The sequence below is a fragment of the Mizuhopecten yessoensis genome, unplaced genomic scaffold (assembly GCF_002113885.1).
Source record: "Mizuhopecten yessoensis strain PY_sf001 unplaced genomic scaffold, ASM211388v2 scaffold10885, whole genome shotgun sequence".
Classification (NCBI taxonomy): Eukaryota; Metazoa; Mollusca; class Bivalvia; order Pectinida; family Pectinidae; genus Mizuhopecten; species Mizuhopecten yessoensis.
The window spans coordinates 116,033-143,783 of record NW_018408770.1 but is presented as its reverse complement, the minus strand read 5'-3'; the positions used below and the strand labels follow the sequence as shown (position 1 = coordinate 143,783).

The 27,751-nt window shown below is 37.2% G+C and overlaps 1 protein-coding gene across 2 annotated transcripts in view; it reads right to left on the bottom strand.

Moving 5' to 3' along the window:
• LOC110463298 (laminin subunit alpha-1-like) overlaps positions 1–27,751 on the bottom strand; it is a 135,752-nt gene that overhangs the window by 72,765 nt on the left and 35,236 nt on the right. For both annotated transcript variants that reach the window (XM_021517793.1, XM_021517794.1), the window contains exon 2: positions 7,378–7,676. In XM_021517793.1, the coding sequence (XP_021373468.1) occupies positions 7,378–7,676 (299 nt within the window). The remainder of the gene's footprint in view (positions 1–7,377; positions 7,677–27,751) is intronic.

The window sequence follows — 27,751 nt, the reverse complement described above, 5'->3', positions numbered from 1 at the left end:
ACTGATTTACATGAAATCTCGAGTGATTCTTTGGATACCTCAGCCTAATCGATTCCAGGCACCTCCAAAATCTCAGCTCATAAGATTACACCTACCTCTACTACCTAATCTGAGTGCTTATCACAATATCTCAACATACTTGAAATACATGTTTATATTGAATACATCAACACAACTGAGTGCTACCTCCAGTACCTCAGCTAATCTGAATGCTACCTTAAATACACCTCAGAATACTAGAGTGTTGGCGCCAATACCTCAGTATATTACAGTGCTACCTCCAATACCTCAGTATATTACAGTGCTACCTCCAATACCTCAACATACAACAGTCTTACCACCAATACACCTCAGCTTACTAGAGTGCTACCTCCAATACACCTCAGAATACTAGTGTTAGCTCTAGATCTAATACAACTGAGTATAACAGAGCGCTACCTCCGATACCTCAACATACCACAGTCTTACCACCAATACCTCAACATACAACAGTCTTACCTCCAATACACCTCAGCTTACTAGAGTGCTACCTCCAACACACCTCAGAATACTAGTGTTAGCTCTAGATCTAATACAACTGAGTATAACAGAGCGCTTCCTCCGATACCTCAACATACCACAGTCTTACCACCAATACCTCAACATACAACAGTCTTACCGCCAATACACCTCAGCTTAATAGAGTGCTACCTCCAATACACCTCAGAATACTAGTGTTAGCTCTAGATCTAATACAACTGAGAATAACAGAGCACTACCTCCGATACCTCAACATACAAAGTCTTACCACCAATACCTCAACATACCACAGTCTTACCACCAATACCTCAACATACTAGAGTGTTACCACCAATACCTCAACATACAACAGTCTTACCACCAATACCTCAATATACTAGTCTTACCACCAATACCTCAACATACCAGTCTTACCACATACCTCAACATACAACAGTCTTACCTCCAATACACCTCAGCTTACTAGAGTGCTACCTCCAATACACCTCAGAATACTAGTGTTAGCTCTAGATCTAATACAACTGAGTATAACAGAGCGCTACCTCCGATCCCTCAACATACAACAGTCTTACCACCAATACCTCAACATACAACAGTCTTACCTCCGATACACCTCAGCTTACTAGATTGCTACCTCCAATACACCTCAGAATACTAGTGTTAGCTCTAGATCTAATACAACTGAGTTTAACAGAGCGCTCCCTCCGATACCTCAACATACAACAGTCTTCCCACCAATACCTCAACATACAACAGTCTTACCACCAATACCTCAACATACCACAGCCTTACCACCAATACCTCAACATACCAGTCTTACCACCAATACCTCAACATACCACAGCCTTACCACCAATACCTCAACATACCAGTCTTACCACCAATACCTAAACATACCACAGTCTTACCACCAATACCTCAACATACTAGAGTGTTACCTCCAATACCTCAACATACTAGAGTGTTACCTCCAATACCTCAACATACAACAGTCTTACCTCCAATACCTCAACATACTAGAGTGTTACCTCCAATACCTCAACATACTAGAGTGTTACCTCCAATACCTCAACATACTAGAGTGCTACCTCTAATACAACTGAGTATAACAGAGCGCTACCTCCGATACCTCATACATACTAGAGTGTTACCTCAATATCTCAGCATACTCAAGGACAATTTCCAATACTTCAGCTCATCATATTTCCAATAAGCCCATCTATGTATTATTTTTTAACTCAACATATCAGAGTATTAAGATATTGTATGGACTAGACCTTTTATTTATATAATACATGAAGTATGTATAATTTCAGCGTGTGGTGTTGTAAAGGTCATGGATTGTGATCCCATGTTTATAATGAGCAATATTTGATCTCATTCAAGATTTCATTGTTATTAAATATATAGTATTGATCAGAACCAACCTCAGGATATTTAAAAACAACAAAAAAGTATATTACAAAGTTGTGCCTGCATTTAAAGTATATCTCCTATTATAATGACCAGATAATTTCTAAAATATTTTTTCATGTCCCCTTAGACATTTTTTTCTGCCATTATCCAATTTCTCTTTACAAAGAAATATACCTTTGATACAAAGATTTATACCCGTTGTGAGACTATTGAAGGACATCAGTCTGAATGGCCTACAGTAGCCTATATTAATTCACTGATAGCTTAGATTATCCACAGGTTCCAGTGTCAGTAACCCTCTGGGGACAGACCCCAGATTAACCTGGCAGACACTGTTATACCCGAGAATATAAACTCCTCCCATCTGACCAATCTAACAGAAACAGATGTAAAGATATGTACTAATTAAAATGTGCATGAAATATTAGGGATAGGAACTATGTATAAAGTGACATGTGTTTCCTCTGTGTGATAGTCCAGTAAGCAGACAGTAGGAAGAGTTGATAGAGTTGGTTTGATAGACTTTGGACATGTGTCTTTGGTCAGTTAACTTGTTGCTCAATTGGTATTAATTTCATGGCCTGATCCTTTCTGCTTGGTTAGCTTAACAGATCAATTAAAGCAAGCTTTTATCTAGGTTCTTATTTGATGATGAAAAGGATGATTAAATCCTTACATGTGCTATTTACAATGGGCATCAGAGTACACAAAACATGAAAATATCTGTATACTATAGAAATTTTAGGAATATTGAAATAAAGAAACTTTACACTCACAATTCATTAAGCTAACAAATGTTTGACAGGAACTTTTCATAATATGCCAAGAAGTGGAAGGAGAGCCAGGACAAATGAAAATATTTTCAAAAACCGAACTGCATAATAAAAAGAACACTTATGTTTAGATTCAAAATAATCATCTAAAGACAACAAAAAAATGTCAATATTTAGGGTGGTTATATACAATTTCATTAAAAAAGAAGCTAATATAGCTTTTATGTTCAAAAGCTGAGATCAGAATATATACCGCTGGTCAGTTTCATCTACTCTTACACAGCAACTGTCAGCTTCACCTTCTCCAAGGCTACTGCCACTGGTCAGTGAGTACTGCTACAGGTCAGGGAGTAACCATTATCTTGGTCAGTTGTTACTACCTGGACCATTTATTTATATTACTCCAGTGAAAATAATCAAGCTGCTGATAGAAAATTTCCAGACTGTCTGACCAAATCATAAACTGTCAGATAAAGATTATCCAGTATTTGTTGGATCAGCGCAAACACAGGTAAACACACATGCATTCTATAACTACGCTTTGGAAATCTATGGAAGCTGTTTTACATAGGCCTATACAGTTAATTGTACCTGTATGATAGCCAGGATAGATAGGACTATACAGTTAACCTACATATTGTACCTGTATGATAGCCAGGATAGATTGTACCTGTATGATAGCCAGGATAGATAGGACTATACAGTTAACCTGCATATTGTACCTGTATGATATCCAGGATAGATAGGACTATACAGTTAACCTGCATATTGTACTTGTATGATAGCCAGGATAGATAGGACTATACCGTTAACCTCCATATTGTACCTGTATGATAGCCAGGATAGATTGTCCCTGTATGATAGCCAGGATAGATAGGACTATACTGTTAACCTGCATATTGTACCTGTATGATAGCAAGGATAGATAGGACTATACAGTTAACCTGCATATTCTACCTGTATGATAGCCAGGATAGATAGGACTGTACAGTTACCCTGCATATTGTACCTGTATGATAGCCAGGATAGATTGTACCTGTATTATAGCCAGGATAGATAGGACTATACAGTTAAACTGCATATTGTACCTGTATGATAGCCAGGATAGATTGTCCCTGTATGATAGCCAGGATAGATAGGACTATACTGTTAACCTGCATATTGTACCTGTATGGTAGCGATGATAGATAGGACTATACAGTTAACCTACATATTGTACCTGTATGATAGCCAGGATAGATTGTCCCTGTATGATAGCCAGGATAGATAGGACTATACTGTTAACCTGCATATTGTACCTGTATGATAGCCAGGATAGATTGTCCCTGTATGATAGCCAGGATAGATAGGACTATTCAGTTAACCTGCATATTGTACCTGTATGATAGCAAGGATAGATAGGACTATACAGTTAACCTGCATATTGTACTTGTATGATAGCCAGGATAGATAGGACTATACCGTTAACCTCCATATTGTACCTGTATGATAGCCAGGATAGATTGTCCCTGTATGATAGCCAGGATAGATAGGACTATACTGTTAACCTGCATATTGTACCTGTATGGTAGCCAGGATAGATAGGACTATACAGTTAACCTACATATTGTACCTGTATGATAGCCAGGATAGATTGTCCCTGTATGATAGCCAGGATAGATAGGACTATTCAGTTAACCTGCATATTGTACCTGTATGATAGCCAGGATAGATAGGACTATACAATTGTACCTCTATGGTTGTGATACTAAATAAAGTTGTAACTGCACTTTATCTATAGTAGCCATGCTTGAAAGAATTCTATACCTTTTACATTGTACCTCTATGGTAGCCATGCTTGCAAGATTCTTTACCTTCACATTGAACCTCTATGGGATTTTTTTTGCCTTGCTAGAAAGGACTATACAATTGTACCTGCATATTATACCTCTATGGTAGCCATGCTTGAAAGAATTCTTTACCTGCACCATGTACCTCTATGGTAACTGTGCTTGAACGATTCGTTACCTGCACATTGTACCTCTATGGTACCAATACTTTAAAGAACTTGTTTCATGCACATTATACCTCTTTGGTAGCCATGCTTAAAAAAAATCTTTACCTGTACATTGTGCCTCTATGGTAACTGTGCTTGAAAGATTCTTTACTTTTACTTTGTATCTCTATGGTAACCATACTATAAAGAATTCTTAACCTTCACATTGTACCTCTTATGTTTTTTGTTTGTTTTGCTAGAAAGGACTTACAGTAGTTGTACCTGCACATTATACCTCTATGGTTGAAGTGCTAACTAGGGTTGTGCAGGTGTACCTGGGAGTACATGTGTCTAGCTGACAGAGTTGTCAGTGATGTGGACGGGGTTAAGGATACCTGTATTTGTGGTATCCACCCATTAACGTCAGGTTCACCTGGGTGGTCAGAGGTGTTGCCCTAAAAACCACTATCGTTGCCGCACACCTGCACATTCTAAATGCAATTACAGAGACTTACAAAACACTCTTTTTTCAGGAGTTAAGGCTGGCCTGTTTCACAGAACTAGTCTCGCCCGTATTTCGGGGAAACACATCAGCCATTGACTGTCATCCTGTCAGGTTTGAGGTACAAGGCAAGTGTATTACACGGAAACTTAACCTACGACAAAGCTTTCTCGTGTTTATAGATCTCCAGATATTTCTGCTCTTTTTACCTTGTCAAGTTTTTTTCAATAAAACTACAACTTTCTCCCCATTTGAATGAAATAATCATGTGATTTGGTGTCTATATAAACCCGACACACACGTCAATGATCGTTTGTCCTTCTTTACAGATGGAGAGATAGTTTAGATTTTTTTATTAACACTTTAAATGTCATTTAAGTGAAATTGTGCACACCTTTCCTGTCGTGTAAGCGCTATTAATTCTGCACTTGTTCCTGTTCCTGTTAAATATCGACACAAGAGTATCCCCAAACTGTTGTTACATTTTATGGGAGCATCTTAAATATTCTGTTTAGGTACATACATACTTCCTGAAACAAACAACATCACAGCGGGTTAAATGGTCATCAAGAAAATAATTGTTCCCAGAGTCCAACATAGTTATACGTCAATCATCATTGCTTCTAACATGCTAAAATATGGCCGTAAAACATAAAGCATGGAGCTTCAAATAATTCTCACCCAATGGGAATTTTCTTAGACAGGTATGTCATTGAGTGCAGAATTTATGTTTTTACTCAAGGAATGAAATTTATACATGAGAATTTAATTGAACTGGTAAATGTCTTTAAAATTGACTCTCCACATTCCCATGGCCATTTCTTTATTATAATAGTTGTTTGATGTTCGTGTTGACCACTCACAGCCAGCCCTTTAATGCTGCCTGCTGGTTGTAGCCATGGATAAGGGCCATTTCCCCTCCAGACCCAATCAAGTCCTGAGCACTCCTTATGCTTCAGTACATGCCTTTTGCCCAATGACCAAATTTTCAACACTACATGTAATTTTCATATGCCACAATGGCCATCAATGATGTATCAACCCTATACAGAGGTCACACACAGCAGGAAGGCCCAACATCACACTTGCCCATTTTAACATCCATCTTAATCTTTGATTGGAAAAGACTATATATATAAGCAGACTTTTCGACCTAAGCTTTACTAAGGCTCCGAGAGTTGTTTCTACATGACTCTCCCCTGATGACCATTACTGGGAGAAGGGCTGCTCCCAACTCCAGTTATGAGGTTGTTACCACCAATAAACAGGCTACAGGAGCTTACAACAGGTGTTCATACAATGGTCTCCCATTTTCAGGCTAATGTTGCAACATAAGTTTGTTTTCTATCTTTATTTCTTACTGGTACTTATCCTGAACTTGCCTTTCAAGTGCAGTATGTTAGAAAATTTCATAATAAAGTTGAATAATAGAAGCTTTTTCCAAATTCTCTCTTTCAAATCATTTTTGACTGGGGACAGTGCCATCCCCGTCCTCTCTAGATCCGATACAAGGGACAAACAGTTACAGCAGTGCAGTGACAGAGGTCAAGCAAGGTCACCGATCAGTAAATACACAAAACAGGTAAATCTGTTTTCTCCTGACCTGGCAAACTAAATGAAAGTTGAGAATGTATTCTTCAATCAAAATGAGTTATTGTGAACATAAATCTATAGAGTAAACACTGTTTGTTAGAATGAGAATAATGTGCCCCCGTCAGTTCCTAATTAAATCCTTTCACCCTGGCACACTCAATCCATTCTCCATTCAAGGTAAAATGACAATTCAATCTGAAATTAGCTGCTCTTTGAAACTGGCGTTTTTATAAAGTGATCATGTATGCCTACAGATTAATGATATAAATAAAGTTGACGGATTTGTGCACTGATTGGTACAACAAAATGACATGTAAGGCACACATGTACAAATAACAGTTGTTTAATATCAACGTATTGGCTGTGGTCATTCTGGAGTAACTCAAGGTCAAACAGGGCTGCAGGATGTAAACTGTACTTCAGAGATGTGTGAAACTGCTTTAAAGCAAATTTGGAGATACATTTTTTTGAAAACAAACTACAGAAACCAAAGTATGTTTGTATTTTAAGTCCCAGGATATGCAAACTCTGTTGACCATTTCAATAAATGTACGGACAGGCCAATGACCGATTGTGATGTAGCTGTACGTCAGACATACCTGTTTGAGATCGAGGGTGATTGTGACGTAGTTATACTCCCATCCATTGGTAACGGAAGGGCTCTGCCACCAAGACCTGCGACCATTTATGGCATTGCTAATCGGATGACGTTGAGAAGCGATGTTGCTGGAGGCATCACAGATATCACAATGCTGATTGGACGATGGAAATATCTTCACATGTTGCACTAACTTACAAAACACTTTCGGGCCATTCTCTCCACACGTAGCATTCACAGAGATTTCCGAACTATTGGCTAAATTGAAAATGTCCGGAAAAAGAGCCCTTGTACCTGCATCTGTAAGACAAGAGTGACAGCGTTAGACGTACGTAACCAAATAGGTAATTCAACGCTGGATTTCATTGGACAGTACAAATAATGAATAAAACCTTTGGTATTCTGTCAGCTTTATTCTTCGTAATCCAATATATAAAACGGTTCCAGGATATTCTGACAGGATTATGTAAGAAAAACAATGCTATATGAAGACAAGATAACAATGAAATTAGGAGAAATTTAAAAACTTTGACCAGTGACTCAAGTAACATACATACATGTAGGTATCTTTACAACATGTTGTTCAATTGGACCTGTGACTCAAGCAACATCCTGTTGTTCCAAAGACCAGTTATATACATGAATCATTTATATCAATTATAGTATAATTACTGCCAACTCTCCCCATTTAGGAGGGGTCTCCGGTTTTGGATCTTTCAATTTAATATTTCCAACCAGTGAATTTGCTAACCTGTTTCTACATTCAAGATCTAATGATTTCATCTGCAAGAACAACTCAAAATATGTCACTTTAAAGGGTTATTTTGTCTCTAGGGAGTATATACACACATTTTATTTAGTTTTTTAATTTTGGGAACGCTGAATCTTCCCCAAAGGAAACTTCAAAAGTCTGGTAAGCATGTATTACATGTAGGTGTTACATGTAGTGGCACTTGTTCTGACGAAGTATCACAAACTTTCTTAATTCTCAAGAACATTCTTCAACTTAACATTTATGAATTTCAATATTCTTGTCAAAATGATCCATATTACTTTACTGCAATTTGTTTACTATTTCAATTTGAGAGCGCACTGCCAACATATATCAAGGTTTGAAGGTATCTTCCCCCCCCCCCCTTTTTTTTTAAACAGCTACATTGTGTATCTCTCCCTTTCTAAATAGTTCATAAAACCCCTTTATAACAACACATAGCTGGTCAAATGGTAGCAGTACAAAATGTACATCAAGTTTTCCTCCAGTAGACTTAATTTGAAACAATATACAAAATACTATATAAAATATTTTGACAAAGGTGCTAAATATTTTGATCACACAATAAATTTAAATCTCTTTTCTCAGGTGAGGATATACATGGAGTGCCCTGTAGTGGTGGCCATTGTATAAGTAACAAGCTTTTGATGAAATGCCAGCCTCAAAATCTGTTCACAAGTGGATATTACCCATTGAGTTGTTTGCTTGTGGTCAAGAGGTCAGTGTTGTGGTCAGTTATAAATCTTTATCCACATAGAAGTAATGGAACCCTATGAAGACCTTTACTCAGGTGGAAACTAGTGTAGCCCAGCTCTCGAGTCAGATACTTTTGTTCTCATTACTATGTGAGAATACATGCAAAGACTTACACTGTAACACTATCTTTCAATAATACAGGGTACAGTTTTAGTTTTTGTACAGAGCCTTGAGCTCTGTAATCTGGATCCTGGTAGTCCAGAAAATCATGAGTCTGGACTTTGATAATATGGAACCTCTTTTATATGGTCTATGATAATCCATTACTAAGTTAATCTGGTCTTTTACAATCCAGAACCTTTCAAATATGGATTTTGATAATCCAAATCCATAACCTCTTTAATATAGACTATGATAATCCAGAACCTCTCTAATATGGATTATGATAATCCATAACTCAGTTAATCTGGTCTTTTATAATCAAGAACCTTTCAAATATGGATTTTGATAATCCATAAACTCTTTAATCTGGTCTGTGATAATCCATAACCTCTTTAATGTGGACTATGCTAATCCATTACTCAGTTAATCTGGTCTTTTATAATACAGAACCTCTTTAATCTGGTCTGTGATAATCCAGAACCTTGATTTTCTGAACATACATAATCTAGAACTTCATTTATCGCAGAACTTTGTTAGTCTGGTCTTTGATAATCCAAACCTCACTAATCCAGACTATGATAATCCAAACCACACTAATCCAGACTATGCTAATCCAAACCTCACTAATCAAGACTATGATAATCCAAACCTCACTAATCAAGACTATGCTAAACTAAACCTCACTAATCCAGACTATGATAATCCAAATCTCACTAATCTAGACTATGATAATCCAAACCTCACTAATCAAGACTATGATAATCCAAATCTCACTAATCTAGACTATGATAATCCAAACCTCACTAATCCAGACTATGATAATCCAAACCTCACTAATCAAGACTATGATAATCCAAACCTCACTAATCAAGACTGTGATAATCCAAACCTCACTAATCCAGACTATGCTAAACTAAACCTCACTAATCAAGACTATGATAATCCAAATCTCACTAATCCAGACTATGATAATCCAAACCTCACTCATCCAGACTATGATAATCCAAACCTCAATCATCAAGACTATGATAATCCAAATCTCACTAATCCAGACTATGATAATCCAAACCTCACTCATCCATACTATGATAATCCAAACCTCACTCATCCTGACTATGATAATCCAAACCTCACTCATCCATACTATGATAATCCAAACCTCACTCATCCTGACTATGATAATCCAAACCTCACTCATCCAGACTATGATAATCCAAACCTCACTAAATCCAGACTATGATAATCCAAATCTCACTAATCCAGACTATGATAATCCAAACCTCACTTAAGAACATAACTGAACTCTGGTAATCAAGAACCTATTAAATTTGATTCAGATAATAATTAATCATTTTAAAATATTCAATAGATAATTTTATGTTTTAAGACTCTCTCTCTATGAAGTGGTTTTACTCATTCACCCCTAGTCACATCTAAACTGGACTTGTCAAGTGTTTGATTTGGTAAGGTTCAAATGTGACTTTAGGGGTGAATGGGTATAAAGTATCAGAATGGTATTGTGCAAGATCCTTCAACCAATATTTTACGCCCATGGAACAACTTCTCAAAAACAATATAAGGAGAACTATTTATTGATGAAAGTGGTTTTTAACTTTGTTCAAACTTCTCAGCTCTTTCTGACAGATTATTTGTAAGTTACATGGGCTAACCATTAGCCACATGTGATCAGTTGTAACCTTATACAGGTGTATTTCTCATCTCACTTCCACACACAATGTACATCACTCCAGCCGAGGGGAAATAGTGATTCAGGTAAAGCACTTACTACTTCAGCATCATGTACGAAATGTTGTGTCATGTGTTTGTGAAAAAAAAATCTGAAAAATTCTAATGATCTGTTTAGCATTAGGTGTTGGAGTAGAAATGACTAAAATAGATATTTGATGATTAAGTAAGTGGTTAATATAATTAGCGGATCCATCTGACAGTTTAATACATTCTTCACCTGGCCAAGGTAAGGGCTCGACCATGTGTTGGTTCTCCAGTCATTTTCAGGATTATTAATCTTTGGAAATGTTGGGATAAATATAGCGGGCGTTAAAGAAAAACAGATCAATGGTACCAACCGACTAAAACAGGCTGAATTTTAATACGTAAAACTTGCCGAGTCAGTGTGATCTGTAATGTGGTGTAACCACAGTGATCGGTGTGATGAGTCCGAGGACCCTCCCAGGAAACCACCACCAGCCTACGTCATTCACTCCTCCCAGGAAGCCCTATCAGGTAGTAGATACAATTAAATCTCACGATCATCCCTTAGCTATATCTGGTAGCCATCAGGGGGCATTTACTGTAAAAACATGGGGATCTGTTTTATCACACTCCCCAAACTCTAGTGCAAGTTTGTACTGGTGCATTCACTTTACACCGAAACCTTTCTTTCCAGATCAGACTGTTTAACAAATCTCTTTCAGATAGGATATTTCTGTTTTAAGATAGCCCAAGACAATCAACAATGGTCACTCACAATTGAGCTCATTTTACAGAGAGTTGATGTAGAAACACGTTGATTAACAAGAAGTCTCAATATAAGCAGCACTGTAGATTTTATTTATTTATCTGAGCTGGTGCAAAGTAAAGTTAAACTCCTCTCATATACTGCAAAGTGGAACATTTTAGCCCTCCTTCATTTTTGTCATCTTTACCCTTGAACAAGAAGGCCAATTCAACACGGGTGAGTCTACATTTAATACACATAGAGTTAAAATTAATGGTAAATGTATCCTAACAAAGTTAACATTGGACGTATTAGTTTTAAAAGGCCAGAGCTTTAGTGTATATTGCCCATTTGTAATGTAATCAAATATATTTTGTCAAGTATTACACAATTAAAAGACATTGTGTTGCATTATTATGTTGTCAAGTTCTATCTTTGTTTTTTATTTTAACATTCATTCTCTAGTTTTTACGGAAAAAAAAGTTTTAAAGGTAGATTTAAATTTACTTTCTGACCTAATTTCTCCACAAATGACAAAACGACATGTTGGTGATTTTACGTTATTCAGGAAACCTGATGGAGGGTATAAGAATTTATGGCAGCTGATTGGTTGATAACATTTCTAGTCAGTGGAGCACCTGACAGCTATTGACTCTAACTTCCACCCACCTGACATTCTAGGTGATTTCATCTGTAATTTATAACCCACCAGATTAACAAAATAAATAGACATCTACCACTTACAGTTTTTACAATCACTGGAAATTGATTTTCTCACAATTTTTATCATTTCCAAGTGCATTTTATCAAATGTACATTTTCAATAAAATACTATTTCTGGTGGTAAATTTTTAAGGCATTTTAGAATTTGAACAGGTGGCCATGATTTTGGTTTTACCTGACACAGGGACAACCATCCATCAACCGATCTAAGGAGAAAGTAGACTATCAAATAGAAACGTTTGTCAGCATTGATGGAAAAGCAGGAAATTGAAACTCTACTGATAGACTTGTCACATATTCATTACTTTTTTACTCTCCAAGATAAATTGAAAATTTATCCAGTTGACAAGTTTTTCTTTCATGTGCAGCTCCAAATCTGTTTTTATTTTCTTAATTTAGAATTCATTATAACCAGCTGGCAGTGTATGTCTTTGATAAAAACCCACACAAAATGTCTGATTTGTAGGGTCTATAGAATTGTCAGGAGGTCATGACTGTTTTATTGAGAACTGCAGTAGGATATGGGTAGGGGGTAATTACTCAAACTAAGTTATTAGGGCAGGAAATCAACTCAAAACTAAGTTATTAGGGCAGGAAATTAACTCAAAACTAAGTTATTTGTGGAAAAAAATAATTCCAAAGTAAGTGATCAGGGCAGAGAATTAACTCAAAAATAAGTTATAAGGGGAGAAAATTATTAGTGGAGAGAATTATTAAACTCCTTAACTCAAAACTCAGTTATTAGGGGAGAGAATTAATTCAAAACTCAGTTATTAGGGGAGAGAATTAAACTTAGTTTTTAGGGGAGAGAATTTACTCAAAACAAAGTTATTAAGGGAGATAATTAACTCAAAACTAAGTTATACAGAGAGAAAATTAACTTCAAAGTAAGTTACTAGGGCAGAGAACTAACTCAAATGTGAGTTAGGGAAGTGGTTTCTAAGCCCTGGAAATGATTTGTATGCTTGAAAGATGCATTTTATGTACATGTCTTTGTAATATAGTTAATTATGTCGGGAAGGAAGTGAAGTCTGGGAGGTTGGTATTTGAGGGTGATGATGGGGTTGCTGTTTGAGAGTGAAGGTTTACTCCTAAATAATTTGACGGACACAGCTTTTCACCTGTAGTTGTTTGAACTTATACCTGAGCTATGTACCCTACTTACTTCTCATGATGTATGTAGTTGTAAAATAGTGACACCTGTATAATTACCAACACCTGTAATCAGTATTTCATTCATTCAAACCACCTGACTCTCTCAAACTTGTATACCGAGGAAATTAAGTCATGGATAACGCTGAGTGAATCCTATCAGAAATGATGGAGGTAGAAATCCTCGGTGATGCATACCATTGGTTTGACACACACAGTATACCCTACTTATCTACAACCACTATCATAAGTCAGAGGAGATTATTTGGTGAATGCAGACATTCTCGAGCAAACCTATTGTTAAGATTTCAGGTGAGCCGTTAATGCTGATGAAGCATTAATACAGAGAGTTTAAAATGGACGGAATTACAGTGTTCCGTGAAACTGAATGGCGTTCAATTTGTCATCACAGTATTGTACAAGAAAACATAACCTAAAGATTATGGGTTGTAGCCCCAATCTCTTGGCATTATCTAGTTTGGACAGGATGGAAAACTTTTATAAAAAAAAACCTCCGGAAATACTCTGTCATGATCTAAGGTCACAGAAACCCAGCCATGCCAGAGAATCTAGGGATCTGTCACAGGTCTCAGGAACAACAGCAGAACAAAACCCTGTCTGGTCTCCAAAGGTCATCTGGCAGGGATTAGGGATCTTCAACACCTGGCTATATAACTGGGGCAGAGTCTATAACAGGAAGGATAATGCAAGACAGGTGATCACCCAGTAATATCTATCACTTCTCAAAGCAGCAGGTTCCTACACAGGTGGATATCTTATTTTTATAAATTTATAGGTTAAAGTCTGGCTGTTTCCTTGAAAGGGGTGTCACTTGCAACGTACAGTTAAAATTGATTACAGTCTTTAGAAATGAGTTAGCAATTTCTAAATACAAAATCCTCATTGGATTTAAAACCTTTGCTGTTTCAATACCTCTCTTTTTATTTCTTAATTAATTGAGAGGAAAAGGTAAAGCTTGTACATGGTAGGGGCAGTCACATATTATACAAGTATGGCTTTAATGAAGCATATGATCATAAACAGCCCCTTCTAAATGAAGTCTACATCCCCTTCCCCTTCACTGACTGGAGTCTCAGATTGATGGAAATCTGACAGCCTGCAGACTGTTACATATAGTTCTTAATCCTGACAAGCATGATTGGCTGCCAATATAAACAGTGCCTCTAACACACTTGACCGAACTTCATATTGACCTAGCTGGACTGGTTGGAAACAATGCCATTGGTATTGGTCTGCATGGGAATGAAATGATACTCTAACACAATAGACCTAATGGTGCAAAACTCCAAAACGTATCCAGACTAAATGTGGGACACTGCCCAGTCTTTGAATTGGTAAGGTTCAAATGTGACTTTAGGGGTGAATGGGTTAAATTCCATCATCTTGAACTTTTGATTGGACAATCAGTTCCACACCACCCAGGAAAATTCAGCCCCGCATGCTACAGAGCGGGAGGTGCAGACCGGGAGTCCGTACCAATAGAATTAGTAGAAGCGTCAATAGTAGTCTATGACTAATTGTATGACGTCGACAACGGTGAGTTAACGGTGAGTTATACCTGGACCAACACACCAGAGTGGACTGAAAGACAGGACCCATTCTTTGACTAATATAAGGAGGATTAAAATATTGTCCAGTCCATTCCTGGACCTATACATTTTAATGTATTAAAAATATTGGCTAGTTCATCCTGGACCAATATATAGTGCATTCAAAGAATTGACCAGTCCATCCCCCTGGACCAATATAAATTAAGTAGCTTTAAGGATTTGACCAGTCCATTTCTACACCAACATTGGATTCAAACATAACAACAAGTTTAGGTGCTTTACAGGAACAGATACATGTAGGTCAAAATCTAAACTGAGGCCTCTTGACAAAAACATGACTTCAGTTTTTCATTGTATTCATCCTAGTAACCGTTAAAAATAAGATCTTGACCTTCACTGGGCTGTAGGGAATGTTAATCCCCATCATTAGGGACCTGATGTGGGATGTCCACATAAAGCTGTCCATCACAAGGTCGTGGGGGTTGGGTGGGGTCACTTCACTATCAGATACCGACATTGTAATGGTTAGTAAGTTATCAGGGTACAAGGCATTAGTCCTTGTATCCTGGTTTTATAGCAAGTTTATGTCATGTGCAGGCAGACCTGAGTTGTAGGGATACAAATTAATGATAAGATTTCTTATAAGGTTGGTTACTTGTTTCTGTTCAGTTGTAAATAAAGCATGAGGGGGTAAATCGTTCCTTTATAGTTGTAGGTCAGAATGGGTTTCTGTTCAGTTGTAGGTCAGGAGGTGTTACTTGTGTCTGTTCAGTTGTAGGTCAGGAGGGGTAATTTGTTTCTGTTCAGTTGTAGGTCTGAAAGGTGTTACCTGTTTCTGTTCAGTTGCAGGTCAGGAGGTGTTACCTGTTTCTGTTCAGTTGTAGGTCTGAAAGGGGGTACTTGTGTCTGTTCAGTTGTAGGTCAGGAGGTGTTACCTGTTTCTGTTCAGCTGTAGGTCAGGAGGTGTTACTTGTGTCTGTTCAGTTGTAGGTCAGGAGGTGTAACCTGTTTCTGTTCAGTTGTAGGTCTGAAAGGGGTTACTTGTGTCTGTTCAGTTGTAGGTCAGGAGGTGTTACCTGTTTCTGTTCAGTTGTAGGTCAGGAGGGGTTACTTGTGTCTGTTCAGTTGTAGGTCAGGAGGTGTAACCTGTTTCTGTTCAGTTGTAGGTGTTGATGCAAGATATATAACTTGTTTATATATTTCAAATGGCCTTTGCTATAACTATACAATTTCCTTCTCCAAGACACTGAGCGGACACAAAACTAATTAACTGCCTATAGCATCTGCTTCAATGTCTCATTCTCAGACTTATAAAGTACAAATGGCGGTAGTTTGGATTTTTCATGGCAGTAGTAAAATGCTTGTATAAATGGTAATGTATTCCAGCCTTAAATGAATTCCACAAAACACCAGTACATGTTGTGTATTTGATATCGTAGATGTGTCAATAAAAACTACATACTACAAAAAACTGTTCAAAGTCACATTACTTAACTTTGCATTCACGATTCACCATAACATATTCATCACATTACCTGATTAATGACCAAGTGTCACATCAAAAGTACATCGTATGTAATATTCAATTTATAATCTAATTCTGGAATGACATTTGAAATGAGTGTATTTAAAGTTCTAACAGTATCGGGTTGTTCACAGACAAATCTGAGTAGAAGATATGGGATAGCAATCTTTGGTACATATTACTAAACTTGTATACAAAGATGTTTGAATCTAAAAAGGTCATCCGAAATATTTTCATTAAGAAATACTTAAAAACAAAGTGTGACCCGGTAGAGAGTCTTTGTTGACTATAACCAGTATGTGATATATGTCCTGTTTATTTGCTGAACTTGCAAAAAAATATTCCTTCAGACTCACTGTATTTTTTATTATACATATTAACAGAACAGAACTGCTTATTGGTGCTGTAGGTGATATTTGATGACATTTAAACAACCTCTTCATCCCCTCCCCCATCAAAGCCCACACCAGTTTTATTAGTGTTTTACCATGTAAGGTTACTCCCAGGTTCAACAACCAGTCTATAATTTTTGTGTAAGCATTTCCTGCCCTACCGCCTATTGTCAGTAACAGACAATATTGAGATTCCTGTTAGTGTTTTGTCTGTGTGGGTGTATCACTTACAGTGTGAGGTGAATGTTAATATACACGCACCCCCGAAAAGGACAGTATCTTGTTGTGAGGGTTCACAAGACCTTCACGAATACAGTGGATGTGCACTGCATCCTAATGACAAGGACATTAAAGTTTGGGAAAAACCTGTCAATTTTACACCTGAAACACTTATCATTATCACAGCAGAGATTCACTGCATTGGCAAGCGGTGAAATATTGATCTAATATAAGTACAAACTGATCATGAAAACTCAGTGTTAACTCAGAGTAACAGGTTTTAAGCCTCACCAGTACAACCAATATTCTTATGGAGGATTATATTTTTATCTGATTGGCAGGTAAACAAGCTGGCATAAAATAGAAACATGATTAACAAAATCTGGTCTTTCTACACCTATATTCATATCACAAGTCCACAGGTAGATGACCCAGATATGCAAGTGTCACAAAATAATGCAAATTGTTATTATGCAGGAATCTGACACTTAATATATTCATGCAAATATTTGTCATAGCTAGATGAGAACTCCAAACAGTATTGAGTGTGTGTACTGTCCGTCTGGGGGTCACCTGCCCCACCGTCACATGACTGACAGTTCCAATAGGGTTCAATGGTTTGTAATGACAGCAGTGGAACATGGCAGATTTAAAGTGGATCCTATGCATTGTGGAAAGAAATTACCTACAAACCTAGATCTTCCATAGAAATAAGCACCCTGTCACTCAAGAGCATATGCGAATACTGAAGTGTTTTAAAATTTGAGTTAGAGAATGGTAGCCAATGTAGGGGAGACAATCCAGGGGAGGCAATTCAGGAGGGGGTAATCCTATTTGGCACTACTATCCCAACAAAGGTATTTGGGACAAATATACATCCTTCCCCTTATGGACTCTGTTCTTTAATTATCGTTGAGAATTTTTTTACTTTCACATCCTGATAGAACTGAAGGTTCTATCTTGATGAGTTTATTATCCACACACAGCTATGATTAAGTTGATGGCCACCACCAGATGAACAATTGATAAATTACATCCTATTTGTGGGCTGACAGCTCAGGTCACAGGCAGTTAACACTGATGAGGATACAGCTGTATTGACTTACAGACATATCAAATCATAGCCTTTTTCAATACAGATCTCATCCATACTTTCCAATGAAATGGAGACAGCAGGTTTACATTATTTTATTTCACAGGCAAAACGACCCAAGACTTGGCCTGTTGGGTCACCTTATCTGGCCCGTTAAGGTTAATTCATTCTTTTCTATGCTGAAAGATAACATTTTTCATCTGTAACAAAATTTTGATTACATTTAATTGTTGGATTCTCCATATCACTCACATATGTTACAACTATGACAGGAGAAGAAAAATACAGGAAAGACCAGGATTTGATCCTGCTACCTCCAACCCTAGATAGAGTTCTAATACATTAAGCTACCTGCATAGATTAGTCACTGGTGATTGACCCAGGCTAGGAATAAGCTATGAACAAAAAGAAAGTTTACACCACCATTCACCCTAACAAAGTACAATATAACTATCCACCCCAACAGGTGTCTTACACAATCTTATATTTGATAAGTCATATAGTATAAGATCAACATAAGCACTATACTTAATACTGTGCGTGTGTGGTACGTCGACTGGTGTCAAATTGTTTGCCAGTCATTGGTAATAATAGATTAACGTAACAGGTAATAAAGAAGTCATTTGCCAGCTGTCTGTTGTGACAGAATGACTCACTAAATCTACTTGTCTTACTTACAAACGTATGTAATTGCCACTCCGGGCATGATTAGGCATCTCAAGCATACATAATACACATCAGTCATAACAAAACTTTCAATTTCAAAGAACTTATAGCCATTTATAACGCTTCTGACATATTGATTACAGAAATAAATATTTTCTTTACTCGACATCAGGCTTTTATGTCCAAACCTCCATGACCCTACAATGGATAACTTAAGTTAGTTGTGTATATGGATAGCATGCATGAAGAGGCAATGTACATAAGTAAAACAGGGCAGGGAAAAAAGCAATGACCAGACCAACGGGATTTGAACTCAGGACCTAGACCAGCAGGTTTTGAACCAAGGACCTACTACTGACTTGCTCTAACCAAATGAGCTACCTGGTCACTTGCAATCACCTCAGTCAAGAAGGGTCAAACAAAATTAACAGGATGGGAAAAATAAGATAGGGAGAAGTTCATAAGGCCCGATAAGAATGGACACAGAAGGAGGTGAGGGCTTTGGGTAGGGAGAGACGGGAAGAGAAGAAAAGACCAGGGAGACAAAGAGAGAGACACACACAAAGAAACAAAGAGCGATCAAACGAAGTCAGAGGAAGAAAGCACCTGCAGATGAAAATTTCTAAGTTTTACATAAAGTTCTTATATATTTTCTAAAATAAAAGAATAGGAGTCTTTTACGAGTCTATATGGCCATTGATATGATAACAGCCACACACACAAGCTGCAGACATTCCAAACAAACAGCTTTATCCATCAGAGTAAATAGACACTGTTTGTCATATCACCATGGATACCAAACAACTGTTTTGTTTCCTCAACTAAAATGATAGAAGATTATGGAGTACATACTTAGCAGTAACTGTGTGGAGTCAGGGTAGCCACACCAACAGTTGTTTTAGTATCATAAAAGTGTTGCTATGGTGAGCACTATAGGATTGCTACGGTAGTTTACACAAGGCCTGTATGGATGAGTAAAGAAGAGATCATTATGACTGCTTACGACAGCTGCTTACATCTTTTCATCCTAACAACCAAGTCATAATTTTTCTTAAAACTATTTTAATAATAGGCAGCCGAATACAAGTTTGTATGTCTAACTTCTATGTCATGTGGGCCATTAAAAGAGGCGGTACCCACAAAAATTAGGGGGAAAGTGTTCCAGCTGCCATGTGGCAGGGGCTTCACAACCAAGGTCGGCTCAAGGTCAGACTATAGGAAACCATGGTTAGAACTTTCCGATCTGAAGTGTCATGGTAACCTGACAGACAGATTATCTCATACTTAAGTAATTAAAGAAAAATGACATGTGAATCTACACAAACATCTAAGTCGGCCAACTGCAGGCATCCATTGTGGCAGATGAATTATCGCCATCACTTGGCATGGGGATTAACCATCCTTGCTGTGCACTTCCTTCAAACATTTAGACCACACGTACATCACCAGTAAATTGCATTAATCGACACAAACAAAAACATATCTGCAACAAAAAACTGATATCTTAACATCGCCATTGAGATAAAGAGAGGATGCTGACTTGATGGCTGTTCTGCATAGATGATCATGGTCCAGTGTATATTATACAGCTCAAGACTGCTGCTCAACACTGAAGATTTTTTTGTTTAACAGTAGATAAATGAAAAAGATACATACTGTAGGAATTCAAAGTTGTGTTTAGTGAATAAAAATATCATGGCCTTTTAAGGTTACAGCTACCCTCAAGAACATGTTTTCAAAACATTTGCATATATAACTTACAATTAAATATGGAAAAATTCTAGGTGTAAAATACCATATATCTGGTGTAAATAAGTTAGTATTACCAAACTTCTACAGTGGCAGATACATTTCATGAAACAAATTGTCCAATATTTCAGTAATTGACAATAAGATTATTTCAAAATGTATTGAGAAAATTTCAATCAAAGTATACCGTATGAAGCATCATAGTATCTCTAGGCCTGCTACAAATATACATTTAAATCAAAACTGATGACAGGCAAACATTTATGTCTGGATCAGCTCTCTGACCTATAAGTTGTCACCCTAGACATGGTCACTATATCCTTAGTAGTAACGCAAAAATGGGCCAGGGTATACATCAATATTTAAAGTGATTGTAAATTATAAATGTCGAGAGAGCTAAGCATTGTAGCATATCTCTTTATCAATATAGACTGTACTTTGACAGATTGATTGTATTTACCCAGTGTCCTCAATATATAAATCCCACCTCATATGTCTCCGACATGCTCACGTAGTTACACAGGCCGCCCATGACATATATAGTTAAAAGTTTTGCCTTTATGACATTATGGTGTATATGCTGGCCTCCTTATTTCTTGTAATAAGTAGAATACCTGTACATTTCCTAACTAACAATCTGTAAGAGATTGGGTAACAGAGAAGTACATAGCTACAATGAAGCTACATGTATGTCCCAAGGCCTGTCCCAAGGCCCAGGTAATGGAGAAGAACCTTACTAACAAGCCCTGTGCTGAGCCCCAAGACATTAGCTAACAAGTCCAGTACCAAGGCCCAAGTAATGGAGAAGAACCTTACTAACAAGCCCTGTGCTGAGCCCCAAGACATTGGCTAACAAGCCCTGTGCTGAGCCCCAAGACATTGGCTAACAAGCCCAGTACCAAGGTCCAGGTAATGGAGAAGAACCTTACTAACAAGCCCTGTGCTGAGCCCCAAGACATTGGCTAACAAGCCCTGTGCTGAGCCCCAAGACATTGACTAACAAGCCCAGTACCAAGGCCCAAGTGGCTTAGCTAATAAGCCCTGTGATAATTAAGTGATGGAGAAGGACATTACATAACAAGTACTGTGCTGAATCTAAAGTAAAGGAAAAGGATATAAGGAACAACAAGCTCTGTGTTAAACTCAACCCCAAGTAAAGAAACGGCCATTAGCTACAAAGTCAAGTGTTCTGTAGCTCCTGGGTAAAGGGGAAGAGATCTGAGCTAATAATAATGCCCTATGTTTATACTCGGATATAAGCCAATTCCCCACTTTCAGATATCAAATAAAATTTACTCTTCCTAGTGAATAACATTATCTTTTATGGTAAAATGTAAGTTTTATTTTCTGTGAAAGATATTTGAAATGACATTTTTTCCAATGAAAAACAATCTTTTTCTTAGACTTCTGCTAACAAGCTGTGTATTGCACCCCAGCTAGGTAAAGGAAAAGAACTAAACATGACTATACATATGTAACTTCTCTAATTTTACACAGATCTTTATAAACAAATAAAGTAATGATTTAGTCTGAATGCTGTCACCTGTGTCCCCCGTTAGTAAACAGCCAGGAGATCAGTCCTGACTGATGCCTGTACCGTAGGGTCTACCAGAGAATGAAGTGCAGTGAATACCCCACGTAGGGTCTACCAGAATGAAGTGCAGTGAATACCCCACGTAGGGCCTACCAGAATGAAGTGCAGTGAATACTGGGGTTACGGCTTTGTTCATTAAGGTTTGATCTGGGTGTAAACAAGCCCTATGTCAACATTTGACTATCACATCAGAGATAAGACGCTCTAGTTCCCAGGATTAAAGACTTAGTTTGTTTATTTTAACAGGTGTAAGGTTCTTTCATGTGCCTGTAAATTTTAATGCTCATATGAAAAGAACAAAGAAAGTATTTTCTGATTAAGATTGGGTTAAAAACTGCAATGAAATGTACATATAGTGTAGCAGTGTTAGAAATCTCAGGTATACGACATAATTCTGTCTATTTAAGACACTCTCTGGGTTAATTATGTATGTGCTTACTCATTGTAAACATAAGCATGTTGTAATTTTTCTCAACTCCTGATGACTAAGCGAAACCCTAGGTAAATATCACAGTAACTTCCCGTATGTAACAGGAACTCAAAAGCTCAGCTTTAACAGTAAACTCCATCACTCTGGTGACATCACAGCTAGGGTAACTCAAGTATAAATACTCAGGTATAAAAGAAAAGATCAATCACAAGAAAATCAAAAGATTTGGGGTACATGTTATAAACTTTAGGTAAGTCACAGCTAACTAAAAAAACTCAGGTACAGGTACATCACAGAAACCTCAGGTACATCACAAAAACCTCAGGTGCATCACAGAAACCTCAGGTACTTCACAGAAACCTCATATACTTCATAGAGACCTCAGGTACATCACAGAAACCTCAGGTACATCACAGAAACCTAAGGTACAACACAGAAACATCAGGTACATCATAGAAACATCAGGTACATCATAGAAGATACATCACAGAAACCTCAGGTATTTCACAGAAATCTCATATACTTCATAGAGACCTCAGGTACATCACAGAAACCTCAGGTACATCATAGAAGATACATCAATGAAACCTCAGGTACATCACAGAAACCTCAGGTACATCACAGAAACCTCAGGTACATCACAAAAACCTCAGGTACATCAAAGAAAGCTCAGGTACATCACAGAAACCTCAGGTACATCAAAGAAAGCTCAGGTACATCACAGAAACCTCAGGTACATCAAAGAAACCTCAGGTACATCATAGAAGATACATCACAGAAACCTCAGGTACATCAAAGAAAGCTCAGGTACATCAAAGAAACCTCAGGTACAGCACAGAAACCTCAGGTACATCACAGAAACGTCATATACTTTATAGAGACCTCAAGTACATCACAGAAAGCTCAGGTACATCACAATCAACTCAGGTACATCACAGAAACGTCATATACTTTATAGAGACCTCAGGAACATCACAGAAAGCTCAGGTACATCACAGACACCTCAGGTACATCAAAGAAACCTCAGGTACATCAAAGAAGATACATCACAGATACCTCAGGTACATCAAAGAAACCTCAGGTACAGCACAGAAACCTCAGGTACATCACAGAAACCTCATATACTTTATAGAGACCTCAGGTACATCACAGAAAGCTCAGGTACATCACAGACACCTCAGGTACATCATACAAAGCTCAGGTACATCACAGAAAGCTCAGGTACATCACAGAAAGCTCAGGTACATCACAGAAAGCTCAGGTACATCACAGAAAGCTCAGGTACATCACAGAAAGCTCAGGTACATCACAGAAAGCTCAGGTACATCACAGAACCCTCAGGTACATCAAAGAAACATCAGGTACATCATAGAAAGCTCAGGTACATCACAGAAACAACAGGTACATCAAAGAAACCTCAGGTACATCAAAAACTTTAGGTACATCACAGAAACCTCAGGTACTTCATAGAAACCTCAGGTACTTCACATAAACATCAGGTACATCACAGACCACAGAAACCTTAGATACTTCACAAAAACTTCAGGTACATCACAGAAAACTCAAAAAGATACTTTGATACGCATATACTTCATAGAGACCTCAGGTACATCACAGAAACCTCAGGTACATCATAGAAAGCTCAGGTACATCACAGAAAGCTCAGGTACATCACAGAACCCTCAGGTACATCAAAGAAACATCAGGTACATCATAGAAAGATCAGGTACATCACAGAAACAACAGGTACATCAAAGAAACATCAGGTACATCAAAAACTTTAGGTACATCACAGAAACCTCAGGTACTTCATAGAAACCTCAGGTACTTCACATAAACTTCAGGTACATCACAGACCACAGAAACCTTAGGTACTTCACAAAAACTTCAGGTACATCACAGAAAACTCAAAAAGATACTTTGAAACGCAAAAGAAACTTCAAGTACATCACAAAAACTCAAAAACTCAAGAAGGACCTTGACTGGCAAATGAAACCTCAGGTACATCACAGGAAACTCAAGAAATCTGAGTTAACCAACAGAAACCTTACATTATCACAAGTTATACAAGTAAAATCATTTTCCACACTCAAATCATCTGTTTTCTTAAAAGCATACTTGGATTGTTGTGTCTTGAATCTATGGATGGAAGAAATTAAAGAAAAATAAAAGTTTTGTGACCTTGAAGATAAAGATAACATCAGCAGTATGTTTATATAGACAAGCAATAAAACCACAATACACGTACACAGCAAAACCACATCTCGAGAAAATGCAAATTAGCTGACTTGGATTTAGGTGAAGAGATACGAGACACATTTCAGGTATGTCCAACACAACCCTATCTCAATCATATCTTGGTCAAATTGCAAGAAAATAAATCCCAAGGCTCTAAACTAATCTACGAGGATCTTCAGGTACCTAAATTGGTCGTTCTGTGGCAGGTGAGGGGTCCAATAGAGTGACGGAGAGATAGAGCATGGGTATGTCCACTCGACAGCTGGGATCTGAGGGCAATGCAAACAAACCGGGGTGGAGTACACCTTACAACACCTCCGATAACTACATCATGTATCGGGGTCACCTCGCAATATTGGCTTGATTTCAAATATGCATGTACCCTGTTAGTTAGCCTGCTGTGGACAGGCTTACCTTGACCCACTAAATACATCCAGGTGAGCAAGGAATGCTAACAGGTCTCACTAGGATCTATTAAAGTAAATACCCCTTGGGTATCTATCCAACATCTGCGACCATCAGTGGTACGAAATACACATGCAAAACATGTTAATAAACTTGTGTATAACAATTCTGTATTGTGTAGGAACTCAATTTCGTAACTTGTCAAGCTGTGAACATATCCAGGTGATCACATTGGCTTGAAACTGTATATACAGGTTAAGGGCACTTAGATTATATCATCTTAATCAACAGTTTTCAGAAATAAACATTAAATGGCATATTATATTTACATGCATAATGTTTTTAGAAAAATGTCTAAAAGAGTGCACTGTTTCAATTTGCATATCTGATATAACCTAAATATGGACAAGTTGTTTTTACCCCATACCCTTCTCTATAGATAACCAGGTAATAATAAATACCGTGTATTTCATATATGTAACCAATTTATCAAAATCTCCATCACAACTGTTATAACATTGAGTGCTCCTGACTGTAGCTGAGCTTGCATATTTGCCCAATTATGACTTGCAACGATGAAGTAAATCTGCCGAGCACTGTCCTAGTGAGAGATGTGTGTGCAACTGTGCACGAAACATCAAGCCAACATGATTTTAATTTTCATATTTATGATTTTCTTTGTGAAATATAACCAGATGTGGGATGAGATTTAGCCGAGGCAGGAGATGTTCCTTTGATGTGTCCGGTGTTTGAGTAGTAATCCTGGAGTTAGTGGGTACACTTTGCCAGCATCCGAAGCATCCTGGTATAGCACAAACCCTTACTACCACAGAGTCACACCCATATCCCATAACATGCAGTGTCTGTTGTCTCCTTAAGGTAACATGTCACGTGCTCTGTGCTGTATCTTCAATAAAGAAGAGTTCCAATTTGTTCCACACTTTACAAACATTGAGCTACTTGCCAATTTCCTTAAGCAAAAAGAAATACATTGAAGTACAGTATTTGTATATAATTTCCTTTTAACAGAAACTTTTCGGTTATACACGGTTCCTATCCCTGTACCTCTTTATTGTAATTTTAAGTAAGGTACTTAATCAGTGTAATTATATTTGTCTACATCACTTTAGTTACTGGGGAAAATTTTAAAATTCTCATTTTTAGGGGGGGGGGATACAGCAGAAAAGTGGAGTAACACTACCTTAAGGATATAATATACTACTTTTAACCTGTGGTGTGTATTAGAGTTACCTCCCTTAAAGATAATTTCATGACAATGAATTAATATTTCAGTGTGATCCATGCATGCATTCTTGTGAACACTCTAAACATCAATTACATTGTAATTACCAAGAGCCAAATCACCATTCATAGAAAATAATTTTACATGGTTCATTTTGAGGTCCAAGTAACCTGATATATAACATCAATATTGTATATTTACAACAATATATGTGTTGGTACTGTGTAATGAACAAGTCTTGTCACATGCAAGAGAGCGTGCATACACTGATGTAAAGGAATTTGTGTCGTTACCTGACCCCAGTACTTTATCTTGTCAAAAAGCTCCTGTTTTTTTCTTAGATTCTAGAATAACAAACAGTAACAGTTGTGGTTTCATAAATTATCTATTTTTAATGCATTATTCAGATTTGATTGTGTCCTGTGTCATATTTAGGTGGAATAGAATATCTACAAAGTATCCATGTTCGCGCAGGTGTAACTTGTGTGTATCTACATTTATCAGCCATTGCGTGGTGAGAAATACAACATTTTCCAGAGATAAATTTCCAAGAATAAAAGTTTGTCGAAATAAAAGGAAGCAGAGTAATACGCTTATTTAAAACTTATCAGTAGAGTAAAGCTTGTTTACCACACACACTGTCATTTAAAACTTATCAGTATTTACCACACACACTGTCATTTAAAACTTATCAGTAGAGTAAAGCTTGTTTACCACACACACTATCATTTAAAACTTATCAGTAGAGTAAAGCTGGTTTACCACACACACTATCATTTAAAACTTAACAGTAGAATAAAGCTTGTTTACCACACACACTATCATTTAAAACTTATCAGTAGAGTAAAGCTTGTTTACTACACACACTATCATTTAAAACCTATCAGTAGAGTAAAGCTTGTTTACTACACACACTATCATTTTAAACTTATCAGTAGAGTAAAGCTTGTTTACCACACACACTATCATTTAAAACTTAACAGTAGAATAAAGCTTGTTTACCACACACACTATCATTTAAAACTTATTAGTAGAGTAAAGCTTGTTAACTACACACACTATCATTTAAAACTTATCAGTAGAGTAAAGCTTGTTTAAATCTTATCAGTAGAGTAAAGCTTATTTAAAACTTATCAGTAAAGTAAAGCTTGTTTAAAACTTATCAGTTGAGTAAAGCTTGTTTAAAACTTATCAGTAGAGTAAAGCTTGTTTACTACACACACTATCATTTAAAACTTATTAGTAGAGTAAAGCTTGTTTACCACACACACTATCATTTAAAACCTA